Below are 25,316 nucleotides of genomic sequence, written 5' to 3'. Positions count from 1 at the left end.
GAATCATCAGTTTTGAAATTCTGTATATTAGGATGCTCATTCATGACCAATTTACACATGCTGTTCACTGCCTGCTGAGTTTAATGTGCTCTTTTAGGAAGTGGGAAGTAGCCGTGCTGCTTCCCCACAGAAAGGAACTACAGGTCCAGGTTTTTTGTATCCAGCAGACCAATCCCCTTAAATCCTCCATGCTGGGGACGGGTTTTAATTCTTGCATTCGACATCCATGCAAGGAACTGGAACATCAGTTTCTTACAACGCAGAGTAGACACAGGTCGACTCTGAAGCAATTCCCATTGAGGGGATTGAGTTTAGGAATACAGAGGAGCAGCAACATGAGGTCCGTTTTCTAGACGTCCTTTTGGGTTGTGCATTCAGCACAACTTGTGCTCAAGATGCTATTATAGGAAATGTTAACAATATCATGCGAACCGGGCCACTGTAACCACGGTTATGGCCATGGTTAAGCACCACGGCTTGGTAAACCATGGTTAAGCATGGGGAAAGAAAGCAAGGAGAGCAAGGAGGAGCTTCCACCAGACTACATCCTGTACTTTAATTATATCCAGAACATTTTACTTTTTCATAAATGTGCAATATTGTGCGAGCCTGGCCACTGTAACCATGGTTATGTCCATGGTTAAGCACCATGGCTTGGTAAACCATGGTTAAGCCTGGGGAAAGAAAGCAAGGAGAGCAGGGAGGAGCTTCCACCAGACTACATCCTGTACTGTAATTATATCCAGAACATTTTACTTCTTCATAAATGTACAATATTTACAAAAGAGTCAGTAATTAACGGGAAGGTGTGTTGTCCCTCTACATTTATGGGGAAGATTTCATTCACTTCTCCCTTCTCTATGTTTGATTTCGGATGCAGCAGAGAAAAGGTTAATCCAGTTCTCAAACCAAGCACACAGCAGAGCGGAACAATGGCCCCTCTGTGATAAAATTCCACCGAGAAAGCCGGTTCCTTCAGCTGCTGTGCACTAGCCTCCCGGGAGACCACTCAGAATTTCTGTTGCCCCTCACCACACACAACACGGTCCTCCCATATGTTCCTCACTCCTCGGGGAAACCGGGGATAACCCGCTTGGAAGAGACAGGGGAAGGGATGAAAGCTGTCTTTTAAAAGCACCAGGACCAGGCATTGTTGACTTTCCGATTCCTCGCCTCCAAATGCTGCGTTGAAGCTTTCCGGGGAACAGCAGCCTGCCTCTCCCCCCCCCCCCCGGCCACCTGTTCCTGGGGCACAGAGCGGACTTTGAGAAGCTCCTGGACAGAGCAGCCCTTTAAGCTGCCATGCACTCGTCCTTTGCGCAACCTACAACTGGCGAACTAGGTTAAGCCTCCCTGGCCGAGGGACGGATCCTTCACCACCCTCTCGCGGAATGAGGAGGCAACAAAGGGCGGTCTTTTAAAATGTGACAGCTGCACGGTGCAGTCGGACCAGGGAACCAGCAGCAGATTTTTTTGTGGGGATGGAGAATTGTTTCCATGCTTGGATGTGGTGTTAAAGCGCATGATTATTTTTTTACAAGTACTTTTAGTTCTGGTTATATTAAGGTTTTTTTGTTTTTAACACACGCACAAGTGAAAACACAGGATGCAATTCCAGGGAAATCCACTAATCTGCGTGTGGCTTTCTGAAGGTTTATTGGGTTAAAGGTAAAGGTAAAGGGACCCCTGAGCATTAGGTCCAGTTGTGGCCGACTCTGGGGTTGCGGCGCTCATCTCGCTTTATTGGCCGAGGGAGCCGGCGGACAGCTTCCGGGTCATGTGGCCAGCATGACTAAGCCGCTTCTGGTGAACCAGAGCAGCACACGGAAACACAGTTTACCTTCCCGCCAGAGCGGTACCTATTTATCTACTTGCACTTTGACGTGCTTTCGAACTGCTAGGTTGGCAGGAGCAGGGACCGAGCAATGGGAGCTCACCCCGTGGTGGGGAGTCGAACCGCCGACCTTCTGATCGGCAAGTCCTAGGCTCTGTGGTTTAACCCACAGCGCCACCTGCATCCCTTTCTATTGGGTTGTTTTTGTTTATATTTTCATTATGTATTTTGTGGTTTTATATTGCAGTTTTATGTTATAACTGCCCTGAGACCTGCAGGTACAGGGCAGTGTACAGATTTCAACATCATCATCATCATCATCATCAACAACAACAACAACAACAACAGGAAAGCGCAAAACTCCTAAGGTATCTTACTTTCAAATAAAGAGGCAGAGCATCAGAGGATGAGAACCAGGGTGCTGGACTAGATGAGCCAATGGTCGGATCCAGCCTGCTGGTCATATGATCTTAAAGTGCAATCCTCAAGCTCATATAACGCACAGTAATTCTGAGAAGCCAAGCTCTTGTGACCTGCAATAATATACTGAGAACTCATTTCATCCCACTAGGGTCTAGGGTTATTCCTCAGTGGTCAACATACGATTCTTAATGGTGTCACCAAAGGTGAATTGTCTGAGTGTGGATAACACTAACCGACCTCTCTTATCCATAGAACTCTTGTGCACATAGAAGTCTGGAGATATATAGGTGTCCGTGACTTGGCCATGTCCCCAGAATGGAAGATGCCTGGATCCCCAAGGACGTGCTCTGCAGGCAGCAACCCCGCCATGTGGGAATCCCTTGCAGGGGACCGCAGTACCTGGAGACAGACAATCAGGTTGTGCATCTATAGCAATGACCAGAGGAGGAATGAGCACTGGGAGGAGAGCAGAGAGACAAAACGCCATGGTGCATCTGCAGCAGCCCAACAGGACGCCTTCCTCTGCCCCAGCTGCAACAAAACATGTCTCTCCCGTACATGTCTCTCTCTCTACAGCCACAGCAGGCACTGTAATTCTCCTGTGATTTAAACTTTACCCCTGAAGGCGCACTCCTCCACTGTCTCCCGAGACAGATGGATGCCAAGAACAGCAGCTTGTGTACATTTCTATACAATTTCTGGTTGGTGGAGCAAGCTTGTCTCCTGAGCTCTACCCAGAGGCTTCTAGATGCAAAAAATTGCACCTGGAGAGTCAAATTCATGAACTTTCTGGATCTCCGTGACCTTTGGTTCGTCCAGCCCTAAGAGACTCAGCTCCTTGAGCAGACAGAAGGATGCCTTTCTTTGCCCCAGCTGCAACTAAACATGTCTCTCCTATATCGGTCTCTACAGCCACAGCAGGCGCCGTAATTCTCCAACGGTTTGAGCTTAACTTCACTCCTCCATTGTCTCCCGAGACAGACAGATGTGCCAACAACAAGATAGGTGGGATAGCACCTTTCTAGAGCTTTCTCCAGGTTCCCTGTTATCAAAGGCTAACTTTCCAACTTTCAGCATGACTGGACCATCTCACTGGCTTGACTGCCTCAATCACGGTTTGCAAGCTCACTTCAAAAATCTAGGGAAAACCCCTGATTAGCGCGCCTTCACATGTGTAGCCAAAACCTCAGGAAGTCAAGCCAGGCTGGTAAATTTGGGAACTTGTAATGTTCTGCCCACTTGAGCCCTCACCTACTGCCACATCATGGGCCCAGTTCTAATTAAAAGAATCGTGGAAGAAATTAAAAAGACAAAAGACATCAGCTCTGAAACATTTGGGCTCACAACCACAACAGTTTATATAAGTGTCCACCAAATGCCTTCTCTCTTAAGAGCTCGCCATGTCAGAGCTCTGGAATTTGGCATCGGGGATATTCGGTGATCTAACCAATTATTACATAAAAAGGAAGCAGAGGCAACTGCAGATTCTTACTCCCCGTGAATCAGAAGATGCTTTTCTAGGTACTCTGACAAGATGAGGCTTGGAAATTGCCGTTCTGTTGGGAGTGGGGGCAGGAAGGGTCAGAGAAAATGAAGGCAAAGGTCCTAATAAATGAATTGTGTTTAGTAGAACAGCAAATCTACATGAGGGGGGGTTGTTTTCTCCAAAGGTACAGAGGCATCTCCTGGTAACCAAGCAACACTTTTTTAAAAGAAGTACATTAACAGAATTACTTATTAAAAACTATGGATGTCAGGCACCATCGAAGCAATCTCCTGCCACTTACACGAATGCCTCTTCTGTAACACCGTCTGCTGCAACCCCTGCCTGCTCTTCCTAAAAATAAAAAGAGGTTGCTATTTTTAACTTCGCTTTTTTTCACTCCTATGCAAATTCATGCAGAGATTTAACGTTATTAAAATCTAAGTTGATTAATCAATTTCAGTCTGGTGACAGTTCTAATATTTTGCTGTTTTTTTCAGAGAGAGAGAGAGAACTATTCCCCAGTTTTCAAAGCACTGTTGCAGATGGGAGAACAGAGGCACTGAGACGATGGTTGTTATTAAGCTTAGCTTATATCGGTAGCTCCCAATTTTTTTCAGGCAACCTCCCCCTCGCTTCCATAAACTCCTCCCCTTTAGTGCCCCCTACCCCTATCCTATCCTGTTCTGTAGAAAGCATCGCCGTGACGGGGTGAGCTCCCGTTGCTCGGTCCCTGCTCCTGCCAACCTAGCAGTTCGAAAGGACGTCAAAGTGCAAGTAGATAAATAGGTACCGCTCCGGCGGGAAGGTAAACGGCGTTTCCGTGCGCTGCTCTGGTTCGCCAGAAGCGGCTTAGTCATGCTGGCCACATGACCCGGAAGCTGTACGCCAGCTCCCTCGACCAACAAAGCGAGATGAACAATAAAGCACCGCAACCCCAGAGTCGGTCACGACTGGACCTAACGGTCAGGGGTCCCTTTACCTTTACCTTTACTCCTATCCTATCCTGTTCTGTAGAAAGCATCGTTCAGAACAGCGCTTTTCACAGTCCACTAAGGAAGATGACGGAACAATAAAATTCAAAACAGCAACAATTTATTGCACACTTATTCAAAATCCAATTTAAACTATTCAGTTTAATTCGTGCAACAAAGCTTGCGAATGTGATCCAGTGATACCAACTTTTCGAAGTCTGAGAGCCACTTACATCCCTGCTGCCCCCTTGCCTTGTAGTTCTTATGTTCTTTGTATACTGTCTTAGTTTCATGATGTTAGCCATCCTGAGCCCAGCTCCAGCCGGGGAGGGTGTGGCACAAATAAAAAATTATTATTATTATTACTACTACTACTACTACCCCCCCTTAAGTAATTCCACCAACTTTGGGAACCAAAGATATATACTATGGCCTGCATTCAGTGTTCTCTGGCCTCTATTATTATTATTGTTATTATTGTTGTTGTTGTTGTTGTTATTATTATTATTAATTTATTTATACCCCGCCCATCTGGCTGAGTTTCCCCAGCCACTCTGGGCAGCTTCCAATCAAGTATTAAAAACAATACGGCATTAAATATTAAAAACTTCCCTAAACAGATGTCTTTTAAAGAGAAGATAGCTGCTTATTTCCTTCACATCTGAAGGGAGGGCGTTTCACAGGGAGGGCGCCACTACCGAGAAGGCCCTCTGTCTGGTTCCCTGTAACCTCACTTCTCGCAATGAGGGAACCGCCAGAAGGCCCTCGGCACTGGACCTCAGTGTCCGGGCTGAACGATGGAGGTGGAGACGCTCCTTCAGGTATACTGGACCGAGGCCGTTTAGGGTTTTAAAGGTCAGCACCAACACTTTGAATTGTGCTCGGAAACGTACTGGGAGCCAATGCAGATCTCTCAGAACCGGTGTTATGTGGTCCCGGCGGCCGCTCCCAGTCACCAGTCTAGCTGCCGCATTCTGGATTAGTTGTAGTTTCCAGGTCACCTTCAAAGGTAGCCCCATGTAGAGCGCATTGCAGGAGTCCAAGCGGGAGATAAGTAGAGCATGCACCACTCTGGCGAGACAGTCTGCGGGCAGGGAGGGTCTCAGATGGAGCTGGTAGACAGCCGCCCTGGACACAGAATTAACCTGCACCTCCATGGACAGCTGTGAGTCCAAAATGACTCCCAGGCTGCGCACCAGGTCCTTCAGGGGCACAGTTACCTCATTCAGGATCAGGGAGTCCCTCACACCCTGTCCCCCAAAAACAGTACTTCTGTCTTGTCAGGATTCAACCTCAACCGCAATCAACCTCAATCTCTAGGGCAAGAGCTGCTGTAAAGGTGAGAATAATGGCCACTTTGGAGCAGGAGAAAACAAGCTTGTTCCCTCTTCCATATGACAGCCCTTGAGATATTTGAAGATGGCTCTCCTATCTCCTCTCAGTCTCCTCTTTCCCAGGCTAAGCATTCCCAGCCCCTTCAACCGTTCCTCATCAGGCTTGGTCTCCAGACCCTTGATCATCTTGGTCTCCCTCCTCTGCCCATGTTCCATCTGGTCAATATCCTGACCTCTCCTTGCCTTACCTCCATCCCACTTTAATAACCCTGGGCTTGCTGATACCCTTGCTTGGGGCCATCACATTCCCTTGGTGATGGGCGTGAACCAGGATACCTTCCCAGCTAGCCAGCGCAGAAGGATATAATATACTGAAACGTGCTCAGAAGCACAGGAGAATCATGTAGGTCATCTGCCAGCACAACCAAGAAAATCTTGGTCTCAAACTCAGTTCAGATGCGAACCTTGAAGACATCTATACCACTAGTTTCCCCCATGCCTTGGGCCATCAGTGGATGATTCTATTGTCAGACCATGAGTCTCTTAATCTCAAGAGTCGTGCGTTCGATTCCCATGTTGGGCAAAAGATTCTTGCATTGCAAGGGATTGGACTACGTGACGCTCGTGTCCCCTTCCAACTCTACAGTTTTCTTTGCCTGTTGCAGCAACTGCAATTCCACAGAATTCAAATGCAGCATGAGGAATAAAAGCAGCAGTAAAAACACAATTAAAAACCAGTACGGACTCTTGAGAGTCCCATGGACTGCAAGAAGATCCAACCTCCCCATTCTGAAGGAAATCAGCCCTGAGTGCTCACTGGAAGGACAGATCCTGAAGCTGAGGCTCCAAGACTTTGGCCACCTCATGAGAAGAGAAGACTCCCTGGAAAAGACCCTGATGCGGGGAAAGATGGAGGGCACAAGGAGAAGGGGACGACAGAGGATGAGATGGTGGGACAGTGTTCTCGAAGCTACCAGCATGAGTTTGACCAAACTGTGGGAGGCAGTGGAAGACAGGAGTGCCTGGCGTGCTCTGGTCCATGGGGTCACGAAGAGTCGGACACGACTGAATGACTAAACAACAACAACAACAACACGGATATTCAGTGCGATGGAAGTGCCAAATCTTTCCATCTTGAAATCCACAGACAACCTGTGAGCCACATGAAAGCAAAAATGGCAAATAACCAGTGATGCATGGATTTCAGAATCGCTGATCTACACAATCACTTTCATCCGGGGTTCTCGTAAACAGCTTAGGTTCAAGAGGTGTACAAATTTTGCTAAGTATATAAATAAAATAAATGCATCCAACGTGATATGGAGTCAACTTGTCAACAAGCAGTCAAAACACCTTGCCTCCTAACACGTAACATTTATGTAACTCACCAAACACCCGCTCCCCAAAGAGCAATCTCATGGCAGCCTCCTTTGTGAGCTGAATCATCTTTCCTTAATGAAGCAGTTGTATTCTGCAAGACCCCCATCCCTTTGTCCCGATTTAAGGAGCCAGACGGGCCAAGACGCACACGCAGGGAAGGATCCCACCTCTGCAGAGATCTTGCCCACATCCTCGGGTCACAAAACCTGATGCATCCGTAAAAGAACCGCAACTGATGACTGGAGCAGCCACCCAGGGCCGGTTCTTAAGGAACTACAGTGTCTGAATCAAAACAGGTAAAGGCTACAAGGTGAGGTTGTGGCCCAGGTGAGATGTGAATTGGGGGGGGGGGGGCTGCTCCGATTGCCGTGCAGGGCGATAAAAGCCACCCCTTCAGAACAGAAACACTTCAGCTGGCAAGAGCAGTTCGGGAGAAGCAAAAGCGCTGACTAACGTGGCCTAAAAATAGAGCAAAGCATTCAGACTAATTATTATTTCAGTTACTCAGGCTGATTGCAAGACGCAGTGCAATTCCTGGCGGGAAGCAAATGTCAAATTCACCCTGGAGGACCACGAAAGATGGCGGGGAGGGAGGTTGTGGAAGGCGGCAACAAATTTGGGGGTGGGATTAAGGCAGAGTTTGTAACCGGGAGGCAGGAAACACAGTAGAAGTCCCAGCCAGTGGTCCAGCTAGTCCAAAGCAGCCCACCTGGTCCAGCAACCCACAAACAGAACCTGAGAATAAGAGCCCTCTCCACACTGTGGTTTCCAGCAAAGAACATTCAGAAGCATTGCTGCCTCCAGCTGTGAAGGCATAGCATAGCTCTAGCCATTGGGGCTTGCAGCCAGGGTTAGAAACTCAGATATATAAGCCAGCCGCCAATGGCTCCTCAAACCAGGGTTACAGTGGCCAAAACAGAATGCCTGCTTGCCATCTTTGGGCCAGGCGGATCAGAAGTCATCTTTTTTTTAATGTGACCTTTCAGTTCCTGAAATTCGCTCCGATTGCGCAGAGAAAACATCTCAGGCACAATTCCACATGGCATGTCGCTAGGACCCATGTACCTATGGGACCGCCTCTCCTGGTATGCCCCACGGAAGACCTTAAGGTCCACAAATGACAACATTTTGGAGGTTCCAAGTCGCAAGGTGGTTAGATTGGTCTCAACTAGGGCCAGGGCCTTTTCAGTACTGGCCCCGATGTGGTGGAACGCTCTGTCACAAGAGACCAGGGCCCTCTGGGACTTAACATCTTTCCGCAGGGCCTGCAAGACAGAGCTGTTCCACCTGGCCTTTGGTTTGGACTCGGTCTGACCCTTATGCTTCCCTCCCCTTATGGTCTTGATTTATCAGCTACTTTAAAATGAGGCTGCATTTTAAATTGCATTTTAACCTGTATTTTAAATTGGTCCCCCCCCTTTCCCCCCTATTATGTTTTTACTGTGATTTTATTGGTGTTAGCCGCCCTGAATCCGGCTCTAGCCGGGGAGGGCGGGGTATAAAATATTTTTATTAGTAGTAGTACATAAAAACTGTCAAGATCCAAGGATCCCCAGGCATGCAACTCCAGATGGTGGACACAGCAGGCGCCAAGAATCAGGCATCTCCACTTGGTCACAAGTGGCAAACAGCCAGGTGCAAAATGCGCCCGGCTAATTTCGAACACTGCTAGTTGCCACTGATGGCTTTTAAAGTCATCCCATAGCTAGGTTCCAACTAGTGTTTAACTCCTTTTTAATTATTGAGGTTTTTTATTCGCTATGTTTTTAGCTGTTCCTATTCTATCTGTAAGCAATGACAAACCTAGACAGCATCTTGAAAAGTAGAGACATCACCTTGCCAACAAAGGTCCGTATAGTAAAAGCTATGGTTTTCCCAGTAGTTATGTATGGAAGTAAAAGCTGGACCATAAAGAAGGCTGATCGCTGAAGAATTGATGTTTTTGAATTATGGTGCTGGAAGAGACTCTTGAGAGTCCCATGGACTGCAAGAAGATCCAACCTCTCCATTCTTAGGGAAATCAGCCCTGAGTGCTCACTGGAAGGACAGATCCTGAAGCTGAGGCTCCAAGACTTTGGCCACCTCATGAGAAGAGAAGACTCCCTGGAAAGGGCCCTGATGTTGGGAAAGATGGAGGGCACAAGGAGAAGGGGACGACAGAGGACGAGATGGTGGGACAGTGTTCTTGAAGCTACCAGCATGAGTTTGACCAAACTGTGGGAGGCAGCGGAAGACAGGAGGGCCTGGCGTGCTCTGGTCCAGGGGATCACGAAGAGTCGGACACGACTAAACGACTGAACAACAACATTTTATCTGTAAGCTGTCTGTCTGGGGGAAAGGCCAGGATATGAATGAATATAATAATAAAGTAAGCATGCTAGCTTGCTGGTCATCACTGCCATCTGTGCACTGCATAAAGAAGTTCTTCCTTCCATGCGTCCTTAATTTTCCAACAACAGGTTCAAGCTGGGACAGAATACATCACTCCAGGGACCCTGGCTGGATGGCAGCTTTCTTCTGAAGGACATGTCAGCTCCCAGAGGGCGTAACTCAGAGCAAAACCAGGGAAGAGGAAACTTCACCAAGGAAAACTGCAGCCTCACACTTCAAAAGACAAGCAATTAAATGTAGCGGAAGCTCTTGTGATCCAAAGCCCAAAATGAACCTGTTGGTGGATTTTTAAAGATATGCATTCACCAGGCATCCCCAAACTTGGCCCTCCAGATTTTTTGGGACTACAACTCCCATCATCCCTAGCTAACAGGACCAGTGGTTAGGGATGATGGGAATTATAGTCCCAAAACATCTGGAGGGCCAAGTTTGGCGATGTATGATATTCACGATACACATGCACGAGGATGCACAGACAGACATAGCGAGGCTCAGCAAGGAAAGAGTTAATGACGCACAACACTGCACCGCAGGTGAGGAATCGTTGGTCCTCCAGGTGCTGCTGAACTACAACTCCCATCAGCCCCAGCAAGCAGGTCCAGTGGTGGTGATGTGGTGCAACAACCATCAAGAGGCCTGGAAAGGTTACCCACACTTGCACAGTCATAGTCGGAGAAAATGCCACAGGAACCAAGCTCAGAGTGCGCAATCCATCCCCAATATGGGACAGAACAGACAAATAAAAATGAAGATTGTGCACCTAAAAAGGTAAAGGTAAAGGTACCCCTGCCCGTAGGGGCCAGTCTTGACAGACTCTGGGGTTGTGCGCCCATCTCACTCAAGAGGCCGGGGGCCAGCGCTGTCCGGAGACACTTCCGGGTCACGTGGCCAGCGTGACAAAGCTGCATCTGGCGAGCCAGCGCAGCACACGGAAACGCCGTTTTACCTTCCCACCAGTAAGTGGTCCCTATTTATCTACTTGCACCTGGAGGTGCTTTCGAACTGCTAGGTTGGCAGGCGCTGGGACCGAGCAGCGGGAGCGCACCCCGCCGCAGGGATTCGAACCGCCGACCTTTCGATCGGCAAGCCCTAGGCGCTGAGGCTTTTACCCACAGCGCCACCCGCGTCCCATTGTGCACCTACACACAGACAAAAGAAGAATGCTTTCCCCGCAGAGCAAGCCAGCCTTTTTGCAAGCCCAAGTTTGTGTGTGTCCAATCTTCCTAGGGAACCCAGCTTCATTACTGGTTCAGTCTACTAGGCAGTGCAATGCTATACAGTGGTACCTCGGGTTACAGACGCTTCAGGTTACAGACGCTTCAGGTTACAGACGCTTCAGGTTACAGGCGCCGCTAACCCAGAAGTAGTACCTCGGGTTAAGAACTTTGCTTCAGGATGAGAACAGAAATCGTGCGGCGACAGTAGGAGGCCCCATTAGCTAAAGTGGTGCTTCAGGTTAAGAATAGTTTCAGGCTAAGAACAGACCTCCAGAACGGATTAAGTTCTTAACCAGAGGTACCACTGTACAGTCGTACCTCGGCTCCTGAACACCTTGGGTGTCGAACGTTCCGGCTCCCAAACAACCAAAAACCGGAAGTGAGTGTTCCGGTTTTTGAACGTTCTTTTGGAAGCCAAATGTCCGATGGGGCTTCTGATTGGCTGCAGGAGCTTTGGAAGTCAAACGTTTCAGAATTCCAACAGACTGACTTCAGAGGTATGAGTGTACCTGCAAGTCTCCTTCAGCAAAATGGGACCTACTCTCAGGCAGGTGCAAACTGGGTCACAGCCTCAGCCGGGACTCTACCGTCCAGGGCATGCCAGCAATGGTCAGATGTTCAATTGATTGACAGGATATATATTCCACCCTTTGGAGAGAAGGAGCCCAGGGCGGCCAAGATGGCAAACAATCTCTTTTGTTTTCTTTTTAAGAAAAAAAGCATTTTGAAAACAGTTACCGTTAAAAGCATTATTTCATCCAGCGATCTCATGGTTGCCAGGGTTGGTATTCTTCAGCCAAATGGGGAGATTTGCCTAAGAGAAGACAGCCAAGAGTCCTATGTGCCAAAACTCTTAAAGGTAAAGGTAAAAGTACCCCTGCCCGTACGGGCCAGTCTTGACAGACTCTGGGGTTGTGCGCCCATCTCACTTAAGAGGCCAGGGGCCAGCGCTGTCCGGAGACACTTCCGGGTCACATGGCCAGCGTGACATCGCTGCTCTGGCCAGAGCCAGAGCCGCACACGGAAACGCCGTTTACCTTCCCGCTGGTAAGCGGTCCCTATTTATCTACTTGCACCCGGAGGTGCTTTCGAACTGCTAGGTTGGCAGGCGCTGGGACCGAGCAGCGGGAACGCACCCCACCGCAGGGATTCGAACCGCCGACCTTTCGATCGGCAAGCCCTAGGCGCTGAGGCTTTAACCCACAGCGCCACCTGCGTCCCATGCCAAAACTCTTACCTGTGGTTAAAGACAGCTGCCAGCTTTATTTGTGAAACAGCTATGGCCACAACCACCTTATTAATTTTATCACATACTGAAAGCACATGGCTTCTCCCAGGGAATCCTGGGAACTGTAGTTTACTCCCAGAAAGCTACAATTCCCAGCATCCTCAAACTACAGTTCTCAGGATTATTTGGCGGTGACGCGAGAGGGGGGGAGGGACCATGTGCTTTAAATGTGCATCCAGTGTGCTTCACTGGATTGTTAGCCGCTCTGAGCCTGGCTTTGGCTGGAGAGGGCAGGATATAAATTATTATTATTATTATTATTATTATTATTATTATTATTATTATTATTCATGGCATGGCATGGCAGGAGGAGGCTTGCCTGATGCTTGACAACCTGGGAAGGGAGCCCATCTTGAAGAAGGAAAACTCTAATCCTAAATCTCCACTGCTTTGCGAGACATCTTTGAGAGAAGTAAAGGCTACACAGATCTGGAGCGGAGTCCCTAAGGCAGTTCGGTGGCGCCTTGTACGCCTCCTTCCGGCAACTCCTGCAGCCAAACTGGTGCCAAATGTCTTGCTCTGCTTTCCTTTGGACCCTGTCAGCGAGACCGAGAGGGGGGGGGGGTCTTGTCATCTGGGCAGCCCAGGACATCCAGAAACACTGCCCAGGCTTGCGCCCCAAGGAAGTCACTTTGATGCAGTGGTTTGACTTCATTGTCTCTCAAGACCATGGGTTGGCAAACTAAGGCCCGGGGGCCGGATCCAGCCCAACTGCCTTCTGGATCCGGCCTGCGGTCGGTCCGGGAATCGCTGCGTGGATCGGCGTGGGGATTCTGATCGTTTGGGCTGCGCCATTTCCTGCCCCCCTCTCACACACACCGTAGCAGCTCCTCCCCCCTCCCTCCTCCTGGCTTCTCCCTGCCCTGCCTATGGGAGGAAGGGGGCAGGGCTGAGCTGGCTGAGAGCCATTTTAAGCAGCCCCTCTCCAGAGCCAGCCCTTTCGTGCCACTCATCGTCCCTCCACCGCCACTCACAAGGCACAGGTAAGCAGCCACCAGGGCTTGTTCGGTGCTGTGGAGAAGGGAAGGGAGAGTCTGGGGGGGGTGTGAATTTCACCTCCCCAAAAAATACCGTATTTTTCGCTCTATAAGATGCACCAGACCACAAGACGCACCTAGTTTTTGGAGGAGGAAAACAAGAAAAAAAGTATTCTGAATCTCAGAAGCCAGAACAGCAAGAGGGATTGCTGCGCAGTGAAAGCAGCAATCCCTCTTGCTGTTCTGGCTTCTGTGATAGATGTGCAGCCTGCGTTTGCTCCATAAGACGCACAAACATTTCCCCTTATTTTTAGGAGGGAAAAAGTGCGTCTTATAGAGCAAAAAATACGGTAGTTCTGCCCCGCCACAAGATCTGAAGGACAGTGGACTGGACCCCTGCGGAAAAAGTTTGCTGACTCCTGCTCAAGACAGACAGATGCCCCCCCCCGCCAAAAGGAAATGTACCCAGTCTCCCCCCCCCCAACTGCTTCTCTGGGGTGGCCCACCAGATAAGTTTCGGAGACACCAACTTCAGCACAGCCTCTGAGCAGCCAACCGGCTAGAAGCTGCTCTTGGAGGGCAGGAGGGAACAGCTGCCAAAGGAACTTCGCAAGCTCCGTGTTCCAACGCGAACTGGAAGGACACGCCGAGTTCTTCCCTCTGAGTAAACACTGGGGGCTCTGTTCAGGATCCTGATGCAGCTGGGCCTCCTGCGAAAGGAGGACAGAAAGACAGAGGCCTCCCCCAAAACAGGGACCGGCCCATGCATTTCCGCCCCCCAGCCCCCCCCGAAAAGCCACGTGCAAACTGCAGGGTGCAAATATTTCATCCTTAGCCAGCATCAGTCCGGCTCCCTCTCCTTCAACAAACAGCAAAGGTAGGAAAAGAGCTGGGAAAAGAGGGTTCCCCTCCCTCCTGCAAAAAAGCCGAAACAGCGTGCAACCTCCCATTGACAAGGAATTGTCCCAGGTGGGGGGGGGGGGGAGACCCTCCTTCCAGAGAGTTTTTAAGCAGAAACACAAAGAAACAAAACACATCTCATTCATACGCCAGGGTTGACATGCCGGTCAGCTGCCTGCCTATTATTTGACCGCATTAAAATATTCTAAGAATGCCACAGCATTGATGATGGCTTTAATAAATAAATAAACATCCCAAGAGCGTCACCTGTTTGAACAAGGGCGGGAACGAGATTACAGTGGTGCCTCGCAAGACGAAAAGAATCCGTTCCGCGAGTCTCTTCGTCTAGCGGTTTTTTCGTCTTGCGAAGCAAGCCCATTGACGGCTTAGCGGATTAGCGCTATTAGCGGTTTAGCAGCTTTTAGCGGATAAGCGGCTTAGCAGCTTAGAAAAGGGGGGGGGGAGGAAAAAAAACCCGCAGGAACTCGCAAGACATTTTCGTCTTGCGAAGCAAGCACATAGGAAATTCGTTTTGCGAAGCACCTCCAAAACGGAAAACCCTTTCGTCTAGCGGGTTTTTCGTCTTGCGAGGCATTCGTCTTGCGGGGCACCACTGTAGATTGCGCCCCTCACCTCGCAGCATTCAGGAGGGAACCTAGAAGCAGAGCTAAGTTTGCTCCACGCAATACCTGCAAGAAATCTCCAAACAGGAACAGGCAGCGGGTGCAACCGCCAACCAGGCGTCCTCCAGATGTTTCGGACTACAACTCCCATCAGCCTCACGCAGCAACTCCCAGAGCTGATAGAAACTGCAATGGTCTTTGACGGAGCATCCATTTGTATCAGGGCTGTGCCTGAAAAGGCAGGCACAATCCTGCGATAGGATGAAGAGTGCCTCTGAGTATATGCAGAGAGCCTTTGCCTCCAGTGCAAATAAACAGCCACACACTTAGGATTATGTCAGGGAGGAGAGCTGCCAGCCAGGCTCAAATCCTGACACTTCCCTGCCCAGGTGGGCCCTGCAGTAAAATGTTGTTGTACTGTATATAGGTAAAGGGACCCCTGACCATTAGGTCCAGTCGTGACCGACTCTGGGGTTGCGGCACTCATCTCGCTTTATTGGCCGAGGGAGCCGGCGTACAGCTTCCGGGTCATGTGGCCAGCATGGCTAAGCCGCTTCTGGCGAACCAGAGCAGCGCACGGAAACACCGTTTACCTTCCCACTGGAGTGGTACCTATTTATCTACTTGCACTTTGATGTGCTTTCGAACTGCTAGGTTGGCAGGAGCAGGGACAGAGCAATGGGAGCTCACCTCGTCACAGGGATTCGAACCGCCGAGCTTCTGATCGGCAAGTCCTAGGCTCTGTGGTTTAACCCACAGCGCCACCTGCGTCCCATGTTGTACTGTATACAGTGCTTCTATTCAGTGGCCTTGGCACCAGCCAGCCCTTCCTCTGGGACACTCTATTCCACCACCACTCCAATCCTCCCCTGGTTTTCCATCCCCCGCACTTCGCTAAACAAATATTCGGCATTCTGCCGTCTCTGAGCATGCTCAGTCCTCCTTTGAGCTGTTTTCCACTTCTGCAAGCAGCTTCAGACATCACCATGTACAGTAAGGTAGTGTCACCTCCCCCATGTCAGGATGTGAGCTGCATGCCACTGAGAGCCGACCTAGCAAGTTCGTGGTGCAGATGTCTTGCAAACTGGACACTTCCCAGTTTAATGTAGCACAGCGGCTCTTACTTCTGCACTAACCTCTGAGCATACATAGAATGTCCTTACCTCGCAGGTCAGGAATTTGAAAGCAAGGATCAAATACACAAAGTTCGGTCGTTTTTAATCATCTGGCTCTTATATTGCGAGTGTTTTTTCCCTTTTTAAAAATTGAAACACACAACAGCTTCTGACTGTAACTGCAGAATTTAAAAAAGGAATAGAAAATCACTTATATATTGGTCAGTTTTATGATCTATGTTCAAGGCAACTAAAATCAAAGCATTTCTTCCCCTACCCCTCAAGACACATTTTATTTGCAACAAAAGAATCTGAAGATGAACACACACACAAACTCCAAAGTTGGATAGAGTTCAACCTTAAGTACAGATCAATGAACAAAGAGCCTCTGAGCAGAAGCAGAGAGCACCTTTCCCCAACAGCTACACGCTTCTAATATTAGAAGGAAAACTTAGCAAGTGACATGTACAAAAGCATCTCCAACAAGACAGCTTGTCACTCATTTTCACCATTTGCTTCCAACTGACTGCTAGCCATGACTCCTTAGATCTGGGAGAGGAGTTAAATCAACTGTGTGGATAGCTCAGTTGGTCAAGAGGACGGGGGTGATAACACCAAGGTTGCGGGTTTGATCCCTATATGGGACACCTACATATTCCTGCATTGCAGGGTTTGGATTTAGAGAGTCCTCAGGGTCTTTTCAAACTTTACAATTCAGTGATACGGCTCCAAAACCAAGACCAAGCATGCACAACAAGGGGTCCCTAGAGAAGCCAGAATGAATATTGGAAGGGGCGCCCCCACAAGGTGGGATGCCGTCCCCTCCGAGGTGCACCCGGGCTCATTTTGACGTCAATTCAAAACACATCTTTTTGCATAGACCTTTGAGGGTGGGAGATCTTGCATAGCTTAACTCAGGGGTCAGCAGCCTTTTTCAGCTGTGGGCCGGTCCACTTGCCCCTCAGACCATGTGGGGGGCCGGACTATATATTTTTTTTGGGGGGGGGGAATGAACAAATTCCTATGCCCCACAAATAACCCAGAGATGCATTTTAAATAAAAGCACTCATTCTGCTCATGTAAAAACACCAGGCAGGCAGGCCCCACAAATAACCCAGAGATGCATTTTAAATAAAAGCACTTATTCTACTCATGTAAAAACACACGGATTCCCGGACTATCCGTGGGCCGGATTGAGAAGGCAATTGGGCCGCATCCTGCCCCCGAGCCTTAGTTTGCCTACCCATGGCTTAACTGGATGGAGCTATATGCAACCTGTCCTGAGATTGCAATGTGAAGGGCGGGTTATAAATGCCTATAAACAAACAAGCAAACAAACAAACAGAACAGTAAGTGGACCTGGGCTTGCATTTGCAAAACCAGCGCAGCGTCAAAGCAGAGAGCACAAGCCCACAAGCCCTTCTCCCCACTCAAGAGACTCCTTTGCCTTTTGCATTCCTGTGACGTGACTACTCATGAGCAGCTGTTACGCACCATGTTCGGCTGCATTTTTTTTAAAGGGCTACTATGAGACATTCTTAAAACCAGCAGCTGCTGGTCCAAAGACGTGTCCTTTTCTGGTGGCTAATACCACTGAGCATTTATATAGAATGCTTTCCAGTGTTCAAAGCACCTTGCATACGCTATCTCCATACATTACAACAACCCAGTAAGGTAGGCCACTAGGCTGAGTCTGGCTTGTCTAAGGGCATCTGATGAGTTCATGGAAGATTCAGCATTTGAAGCACACTGTTATTATGATGATGATTTTACTACAGTGGTACCTTGGTTCTCAAATGCCTTGGTACTCAAACAACATGCAAGCCAAACACTGCAAACCTGGAAGTAAGTGTTCCAGTTTGCCAACTTTTTTCAGAAGCCAAACGTGCTCCATTTTGAGTGCCACACTTCCGTTTTGAGTGTTATGCTGAGGTCTGTCTGCATTTGCTATTTATTTTGCGTTTCTGTTTTTGTGGCTCTTTTTGTTTTGTTTTTGTGACTGTGTGGAACCCAGTTCAGCTACTGATTGATTAATTGTGTGACAGTAGTACATTGTTTACTTCTTTCATTTTATGGATCAATGGTCTCTTTAGATAGTAAAATTCATGTTAAATTGCTGTTTTAGGGGTTGTTTTTAAAAGTCTGGAACGGATTAATCCGTTTTGCATTACTTTCTATGGGAAAGCACGGCTTGGTTTTGGAACGCTTTGGTTTGGGAATGGACTTCCAGAACAGATTAAGTTTGAGAACCAAGGTACCACTGTATTCAGCTGTCTGTCAGAATGCTTTCTACTACGTTTTTATCACTGATGTGTTGTAATGCGTTTCTAACGTTCTACACCGCCCTGAGATCTTTTGATAAAGGGCGGTATATAAAATGAATAAATCATCATCACCATCTTTACTTTCTTGGGTTCCATGATCACTGCAGATGGTGACAGCAATCACAAAATTAAAAGACACCTGCTTCTTGGGAGAAAAGCAATGACAAACCTAGACAGCATCTTAAAAAGCAGAGACATCACCTTGCCAACAAAGGTCTGTATAGTTAAAGCTACGGTTTTCCCAGTAGTGATGTATGGAAGTGAGAGCTGGACCATAAAGAAGGCTGATCGCCGAAGAATTGATGCTTTTGAATTATGGAGCTGAAGGAGACTCTTGAGAGTCCCATGGACGGCAAGAAGATCCAACCTCTCCATTCTTAAGGAAATCAGCCCTGAGTGCTCACTGGAAGGACAGATCCTGAAGCTGAAGCTCCAAGACTTTGGCCACCTCACGAGAAGAGAAGACTCCCTGGAAAAGACACTGATGCTGGGAAAGATGGAGGGCACAAGAAGAAGGGGACGACAGAGGACGAGATGGTTGGACAGTGTTCTCGAAGCTACCAGCATGAGTTTGACCAAACTGCGGGAGGCAGTGGAAGACAGGAGTGCCTGGCGTGCTCTGGTCCAGGGGGTCACGAAGAGTCGGACACGACTAAATGACTAAACTACAACAATTTTGTTGCTACAGTGTAATCTGATGCCCTCTCAAAAGCTAGCCTCGCAACATCCGAAATTGTAACAAACACTGAGCATTTCTTAACTATCTTTTTTTCCACCAGAAGCATGTTGATCTTCAAAGATCAGCCCCATGCAACGAGAAACAAACATGCAAAAAAGTCTCTATCTGCCAGCAGCAAACTCTCTGGCACCTGGCAGACCAGATGTCTGGAATTTATCTTGCTCTAACCCAAGCAATGAGCAAATCTTTGCACTCATTTCCTTCATGCCACTGCCAGTTTACTACTGACACCGAGAGAGTTGCTACTATGCAGCACCCAAGGGAGAATACAGTGGTACCTTGGGTTACAGATGCTTCAGGTTACATACACTTCAGGTTACAGACTCCGCTAACCCAGAAATAGTACCTCGGGTTAAGAACTTTGCTTCAGGATGAGAACAGAAATCGTGCAGCAGAGGGAGGCCCCATTAGCTAAAGTGGTACCTCGGGTTAAGAACAGTATCAGGTTAAGAACGGACCTCCAGAACGGATTAAGTTCTTAACCCGGGGTACCACTGTCCCAAAATTAAAACCAAGCCTGCCCATTTAACCATGCATCTAATTTTATGAGGCAAAAGACAGCACTTTCCAATGAAATGACATATTTCCTCGCTGAAACGTTTCCAGTAAAGATTTCTCGCGAAGCGGCACGAACTGCTAAAATTGACCTATATTAGGAATACTGCATATATGAAAACAGCAATTGCCATTAACACACACACACATACACAAACACACATGGAATTAAGATTTCTCTCACTGGCTCCCGGATCCTCCCAAATTGGAAGTGGGTGGGTGGGTGGGAGAATTATCTAGCAACCTGCCACAAGGCCACCCTCGGCTGCTTCTGCTTCTTCATGCGAAGCAGCAACATTGCCCAAAAGGAGCCTAGGAAATCCAGACTCTACGTGACCTGAGTTACTTATGTGACAGGAAGTTCTGTGCAAGGGAGGGAGGAGGAGTATCAATCATTCATGCTACCGGAGTTACACCAAAGCTTTTTCTGCTTGCAGCAAAAGACAGGAGAGGAAAGGGGGGGGGGACGAGAAAATCCCAGCAGCGCTTAAGTTTTTGCTGCCACGCCTTGTGCGGAACCAGGGTGATTTCTACGGGGTGCCCCCCACAACTCCCTCCAAGTGCAAGCGTTGTGCACCAGCCCGTTATAGCCGTCACTCAAGAGAACAATGTGGCATTCAAAACGGATTGGATGCACCAAGCGGTGAAGGGGAGGGCGGAGAGGGAGGGAGGGACAGAGAGAGAGAGAGAGAGAGAGAGAGAAGGATCTTACCAGGATTGTTGGCCTCGTTCTCAAGGATGTGGAGTTCGGTGCAGTCCGCCAGGGAATGCTCAAGGCAGAGCTGCAGGAAACGGGCTTGACTCCGGCTCACCCTCTTCAGCAAGGAGAGCAATGCAACAGTTTGCTCGCACTCATTCCAGCCCTTGAACCAGCCTGCCAACACTCCGACCTGATCTCGAAACATCATGGTTGGCGTGTTTGTGTGTGTGTGCGAATGCGCTTGTGTGCGTGCAATGCTAAGAGGAAGGGGGAAATGTGTGCATATACAGGGACGGAAAAACTGCAGGAAGAAAACCCTCCTTAGGAGTCTTTTCTTCTTCTTCTCCGCCCCCCACCCCCACCGAAGTCTACTTTACGATGGTGTTGTTATTGCAGAAATAAGACAGATGTTTGCGGACGGATCTTGACATGCATTTGCTTTCCTCGTGCTCCCAGGCTCCCTCTTTCTCTCGCTCACTCTCTTTCCAGGCCAAGATGCCGGTGGCTGCCTCTTAATTCTTCCCAAGACGACGACATGCAGCGCAGAAAGCCAAGGGGACTTCTATAGCTCTACTTCTCAACAAGGCACAGCAATGTGTGGAGATCATGCAGGTCCCTGCGTCGTGCAGCCGCCACCCGTCACTCTCCCTTTCCCAGTCTGGTTATTTTAGCCCAGTCGTCGCTGGCTCCTGGCTCCTTCCACGGGAAAGCTTTCTGGACCATCCACAGCCGCAGCATTCCTTGCCGAGGAGGGGTAAAAAAAGAAAAAAGAAAGAGGAGGAGGAGAAGGAGAAGCATTCACAACTGTTGGAGAGAGAGGGAGGGAGGGAGAGAAAGAAGAATTTTGCTGTGATGGTAACGATGACACACTTTGCAAGGCAGTGCTATGATTCAGCATGACAGAACGCTCGGCTCACTTCCTAATATGACAGAGGGAAAATTTGGGATCTGCGATAAGCAGGAGGGAGGGGGAGCTCGCTCCTTCTTCATTTTACGAGGGGAAGCGGCAGTGTGATGTTTTGCAAGGTTTTTAAAAAATCCTTCCCCTCCAAAAAAAAAATTACAGGTCAGGCAATTGAGGGTGCGGGGAGAAAGGGAGAGACAGCAGACACTAAATATGCAGCCCACACACAGCGGCAGGTGTGGGTTTTGCATCCTCCAGAGGTTTAGAAGGAACCTCCCTCCCACACAGTGCGGAGGAGGAGGAGGAGGAGAAAGTAGGGAGCTCCCCCTGTTGCTTCTACAGCCCATGAGCAGATTCTCCCAAGGTAGGAATGTTACCTGGATTGGGCCAGAGGGGGAAGAGGAGCAAGGGACTGCAATCCCATCACTCATGGCAGGGAGGACAGAAGAGGGGAAAGTGGGGGGGGGGGCAGAGAGGAAAGCACACACACTTTAACACTGCGGCTACACAGAGCTGGTGCAAACCAGCCCCAAGCCCTGGTCCTCTGCTATCCTCTCTCCTGGAGCAGGAAGCAGTGGAAGAACCACTGCAGCTCTCTCGACAGGATCCGAGCATCTCCTAAGCAGCCGGCTAGCCAGCCAGACCCTCCCCACTCCTGGATTTAGGCCCCACCGGCAGCTCCAGCAGGCAGGCAGGAGACAAAAATAAACTCTACCAGTCAGTGTGCGCCCCCCTCCCCTTTCCCAAGACCACAGGCGCACACAGTTCAACAGAGGAGGCGGCGCTCTGCCTGGATCCCATTCCAGGCTGCTAAAATAAAATTCGAAAAAAAGCAGGCTCCAGTCGCCGTGCCGCCCCCCTTCCTTCTCCGATCAGCTGTTCGAGCCCACAGGGGGCCACCCTGCGTGTGCGTGCACAAGCGCAACTCTCACTTCGCACAAACTAAGGCGCGCACGGGAATATTCGGGTGGGGGGGGGTCCGCCTGCCCAAGCTCTCTCTCTCTCTCTCGCGGAAGCGTTCACAAGAAACGAAACAGCCCACTTTTATTTTAGACTGGGGGGGGGGGGAGAGAAGCCTTTAATTATCCAAGCACCGTTTGTGGGTGCTGGGAAAGGGGAGAAAAAGTTTCCCAAAGGCAGGTGGGATTCCTGAACTGAACTCGGGATTAGAAAGGGGGGCAAAGGGAGGGGGGAGAAGGGTTTTCTGTCCGGTGTTGGGCTCCGACCCCCCAACCCCGCCGGAGAAACCGCAGCGGCGCGACGGGCTGCGCCCACCCGCCCCTCTGCGGTCGGGCGGTTGCTTGGGTGGGGGGCGCCTGGGGACCTGAGATAGGGATCCCAGCATAGGAGCCAGCTCCTAGGGGGCTGAGGGCCTTTAGGGGGCCCCAATAAAACATTTGAGGGCCCCCAAGTTGATGGGCAATGGCACTGAAATGGTGTCCCCCCCCCCCCAAAAAAATGGAGTTGGCACCCTTGAATCCCACAAGAAGTGGAGTCCCCCTCCACTAGTCCCCACGACCCCCGCGCCCTCGGAGGGGTCGCGAGTCAGGGCTTGGACCCCCCCAAAAAAAAAGTCTCCCACACTTCAGGAGACCCTCTCCAAAGGGACTCCAGGGAAGACGTCGGGCTACACCAGTGGCGTAGCGTGGGGGGTGCAGGGGGGCGCAACATCTGGGGGTTAGGGGGCGCCAATCCACGGGTTAGGGGGCGCAAATTACTTGCCTTGCCCCGGGTGCTGACAACCCACGCTACGCCACTGGGCTACACTCTCAGGACACCCTCCGACGCCGCCCGCGCCCCTCGCGGCACGGGCGCCCCGTCCCAGCCCTGCCCGGGATACCCACCTGGCTGCCGTCCGCTCTTGGCTCCCGCTGGACGGGAGGGGGCGCCGCTGCTGGTGGCGTCGGCGGCGCCTGGCGGTGCCCGGGCTGGGCCATGGCGTGCAGCCCGCGCAGCGCCCCCGGCAGCGCCCCCCAGCCCACCCTCCCCGGCTCCGGCTGCGGCTGCCGCGCTGCGTCCCCTCGTGGCGCCCGCTTCGCCTCCTCGGCGCGACTGAGCCGCGAGCCCCGCGGAGCCCCCGCTCGCCCCCGGTGGGTCATTTGCATAGGCCATGACGTCATGGCCGCCCAGAGGCGCAACGCCCCCTCCCCCGAGTAGCGGCCGGGGGGGGGGGGCGGCGCCTCCTGCTCGCCCTCCCCTTCGCATTCCTCCGCCGCTGACTCAGCCGCAGGCGAGGCGCACGGCGCACGGGGCGCGCTGCAAAGATGCCTGCTTGCATGCATGCAATGGGTGGGTTTTTTTGGGGGGGGGGCTGGTGCAAAAATACAATAAAATAAGCCAGCAAGGCGGCCCCTTTGCAACGTCTCCAAAGGCATCTCCGCCCTGCCTGCGTGCCTACAGGTTGGGGGGTGTCTCTGAGCTGGAAAGGGGTGGGGTGCTCCTTATTTTTTGGCAACCGACCTGGCCTTGCAAGCAGGCGCGACCTGGCGGCCGGAGTTTGCTGCGCGTCCGCGGAAAGGCGCTGGAGGAGACTTGCACGCGCGCACACACTCCCCGCCGCCCGTTTAACGCTGCTGCATTGCAGATCGAGGCTTCTCCTCGGCGGCGGCGGCGGGTAGGTGGGGAGAAGGGCGTTGCAACCGAGGCCCCCCAACCTACGCGCCCGGAGAGCAAACGCCGTCCAGGTTTTTGGCACGGCGCGCCAGGGAAATGCCTGCCGCCGAGTCTCCTGCGTAGGGTCGTTCCCCACTTCTCCGAGCAAGGGGAACTTCGTGAGCAGCGGTAGGAGGGGAGGGAACGCCTCCCCTTTCTGTTGTTTAGTCGTGTCCGACTCTTCGTGACCCCATGGACCAGAGCACGCCAGGCACTCCTGTCTTCCACTGCCTCCCGCAGTTTGGTCAAACTCATGCTGGTAGCTTCAAGAGCACTGTCCAACCATCCCATCCTCTGTCGTCCCCTTCTCCTTGTGTCCTCCATCTTTCCCAGTATCAGGGTCTTTTCCAGGGAGTCTTCTCTTCTTGTGAGGTGGCCAAAGTCTTGGAGCTTCAGCTTCAGGATCTGTCCTTCCAGTGAGCACTCGGGGCTGATTTCCTTCAGAATGGAGAGGTTGGATCTTCTTTGTGCCTTGTGTAGGTCACCTGCGCTTTTCCACCCAGAGTTTTGAAAAGTTCTTTCCATAAATCCAGGCCAGGTGACCTAAATGCAGCTCAGATACCAGCCTTCACTCATCTTCTTTGCCTGTAAACTGTAGCTGCATTGTTGTTGTTTAGTCATGTCCGACTCTTCCTCACCCCCTGGACCAGAGCACGCCAGGCTCCCCTGTCTTCCACTGCCTCCCGCAGTTTGGTCAAACTCATGCTGGTAGCTTCAAGAGCACTGTCCAACCATCCCATCCTCTGTCGTCCCCTTCTCCTTGTGTCCTCCATCTTTCCCAGTATCAGGGTCTTTTCCAGGGAGTCTTCTCTTCTCATGAGGCGGCCAGAGTATTGGAGCCTCAGCTTCAGGATCTGACCTTCCAGTGAGCACTCAGGGCTGATTTCCTTCAGAATGGAGAGGTTGGATCTTCTTGCAGTCCATGGGACTCTCCAGAGTCTCCTCCAGCACCATAATTCAAAAGCATCAATTCTTCGGCGATCAGCCTTCTTTATCAGCTCTCACTTCCATACATCACTACCCTCCCCTTTCTAACAGCTGTCAAAACCCAGATGGCTGCATCGTATGGCACGACAGCACCCCAGGGTGCTTTCCCCTTCAGCCTAGCTCTCAGGGTCTTTCCAAGTCCCCAGATGCAGACTCCCTGCAAACTTTTCCCTTTTTGCCCCTCCCTCTAGCTTTGATGGGGGTCGCATTCCAAAGGCATAGAGAGAGATTCCAGGCCATTAAGGGATGTTCTTTGCTCCAGCCATGGGGGACCTCCAGATGTGGTTGGATGGCAACCATCAGCGCCAGCCAGCCTAGCCAGTGGTGAGGGACGGTGGGGGTTGGAATCCACCAACATCTGGAGGGCCACAGGGTTCTTCACCTCCTCTGATAGATGCCTTCAAATATCTGAAGGGCTGCCCATGGAAGATGGAGCAAGCTTGTTTTCTGCCTCTCCAGAGAGCAGGACCTGAACGAATGGACAATGGTGGACCTATGCAACGCCAAAATTTGTTT

General features: G+C 50.5%; 1 protein-coding gene across 2 annotated transcripts in view; it reads right to left on the bottom strand.

The window, feature by feature from the left end:
- The window catches only part of SAMD4A (sterile alpha motif domain containing 4A), a 133,386-nt gene extending 110,229 nt beyond the window's left edge, over nt 1-23,157 (bottom strand). Inside the window, exons 1-2 of one of the 2 annotated variants that reach the window (XM_079993493.1) lie at nt 23,006-23,157; nt 20,270-21,061 (exon numbers count right to left, since the gene is read on the bottom strand). In XM_079993493.1, the coding sequence (XP_079849619.1) occupies nt 20,270-20,465 (196 nt within the window). In that variant the 5' untranslated portion in view covers nt 20,466-21,061; nt 23,006-23,157. The remainder of the gene's footprint in view (nt 1-20,269; nt 21,062-23,005) is intronic. The other variant, XM_079993492.1, reaches the window with a different exon arrangement.
- Between the last annotated feature and the right edge of the window lie 2,159 nt (nt 23,158-25,316).

This window comes from Podarcis cretensis (assembly GCF_951804945.1).
Source record: "Podarcis cretensis genome assembly, chromosome: 1".
NCBI lineage: Eukaryota > Metazoa > Chordata > Lepidosauria > Squamata > Lacertidae > Podarcis > Podarcis cretensis.
This window is presented reverse-complemented; position numbering and strand designations above follow the sequence as displayed.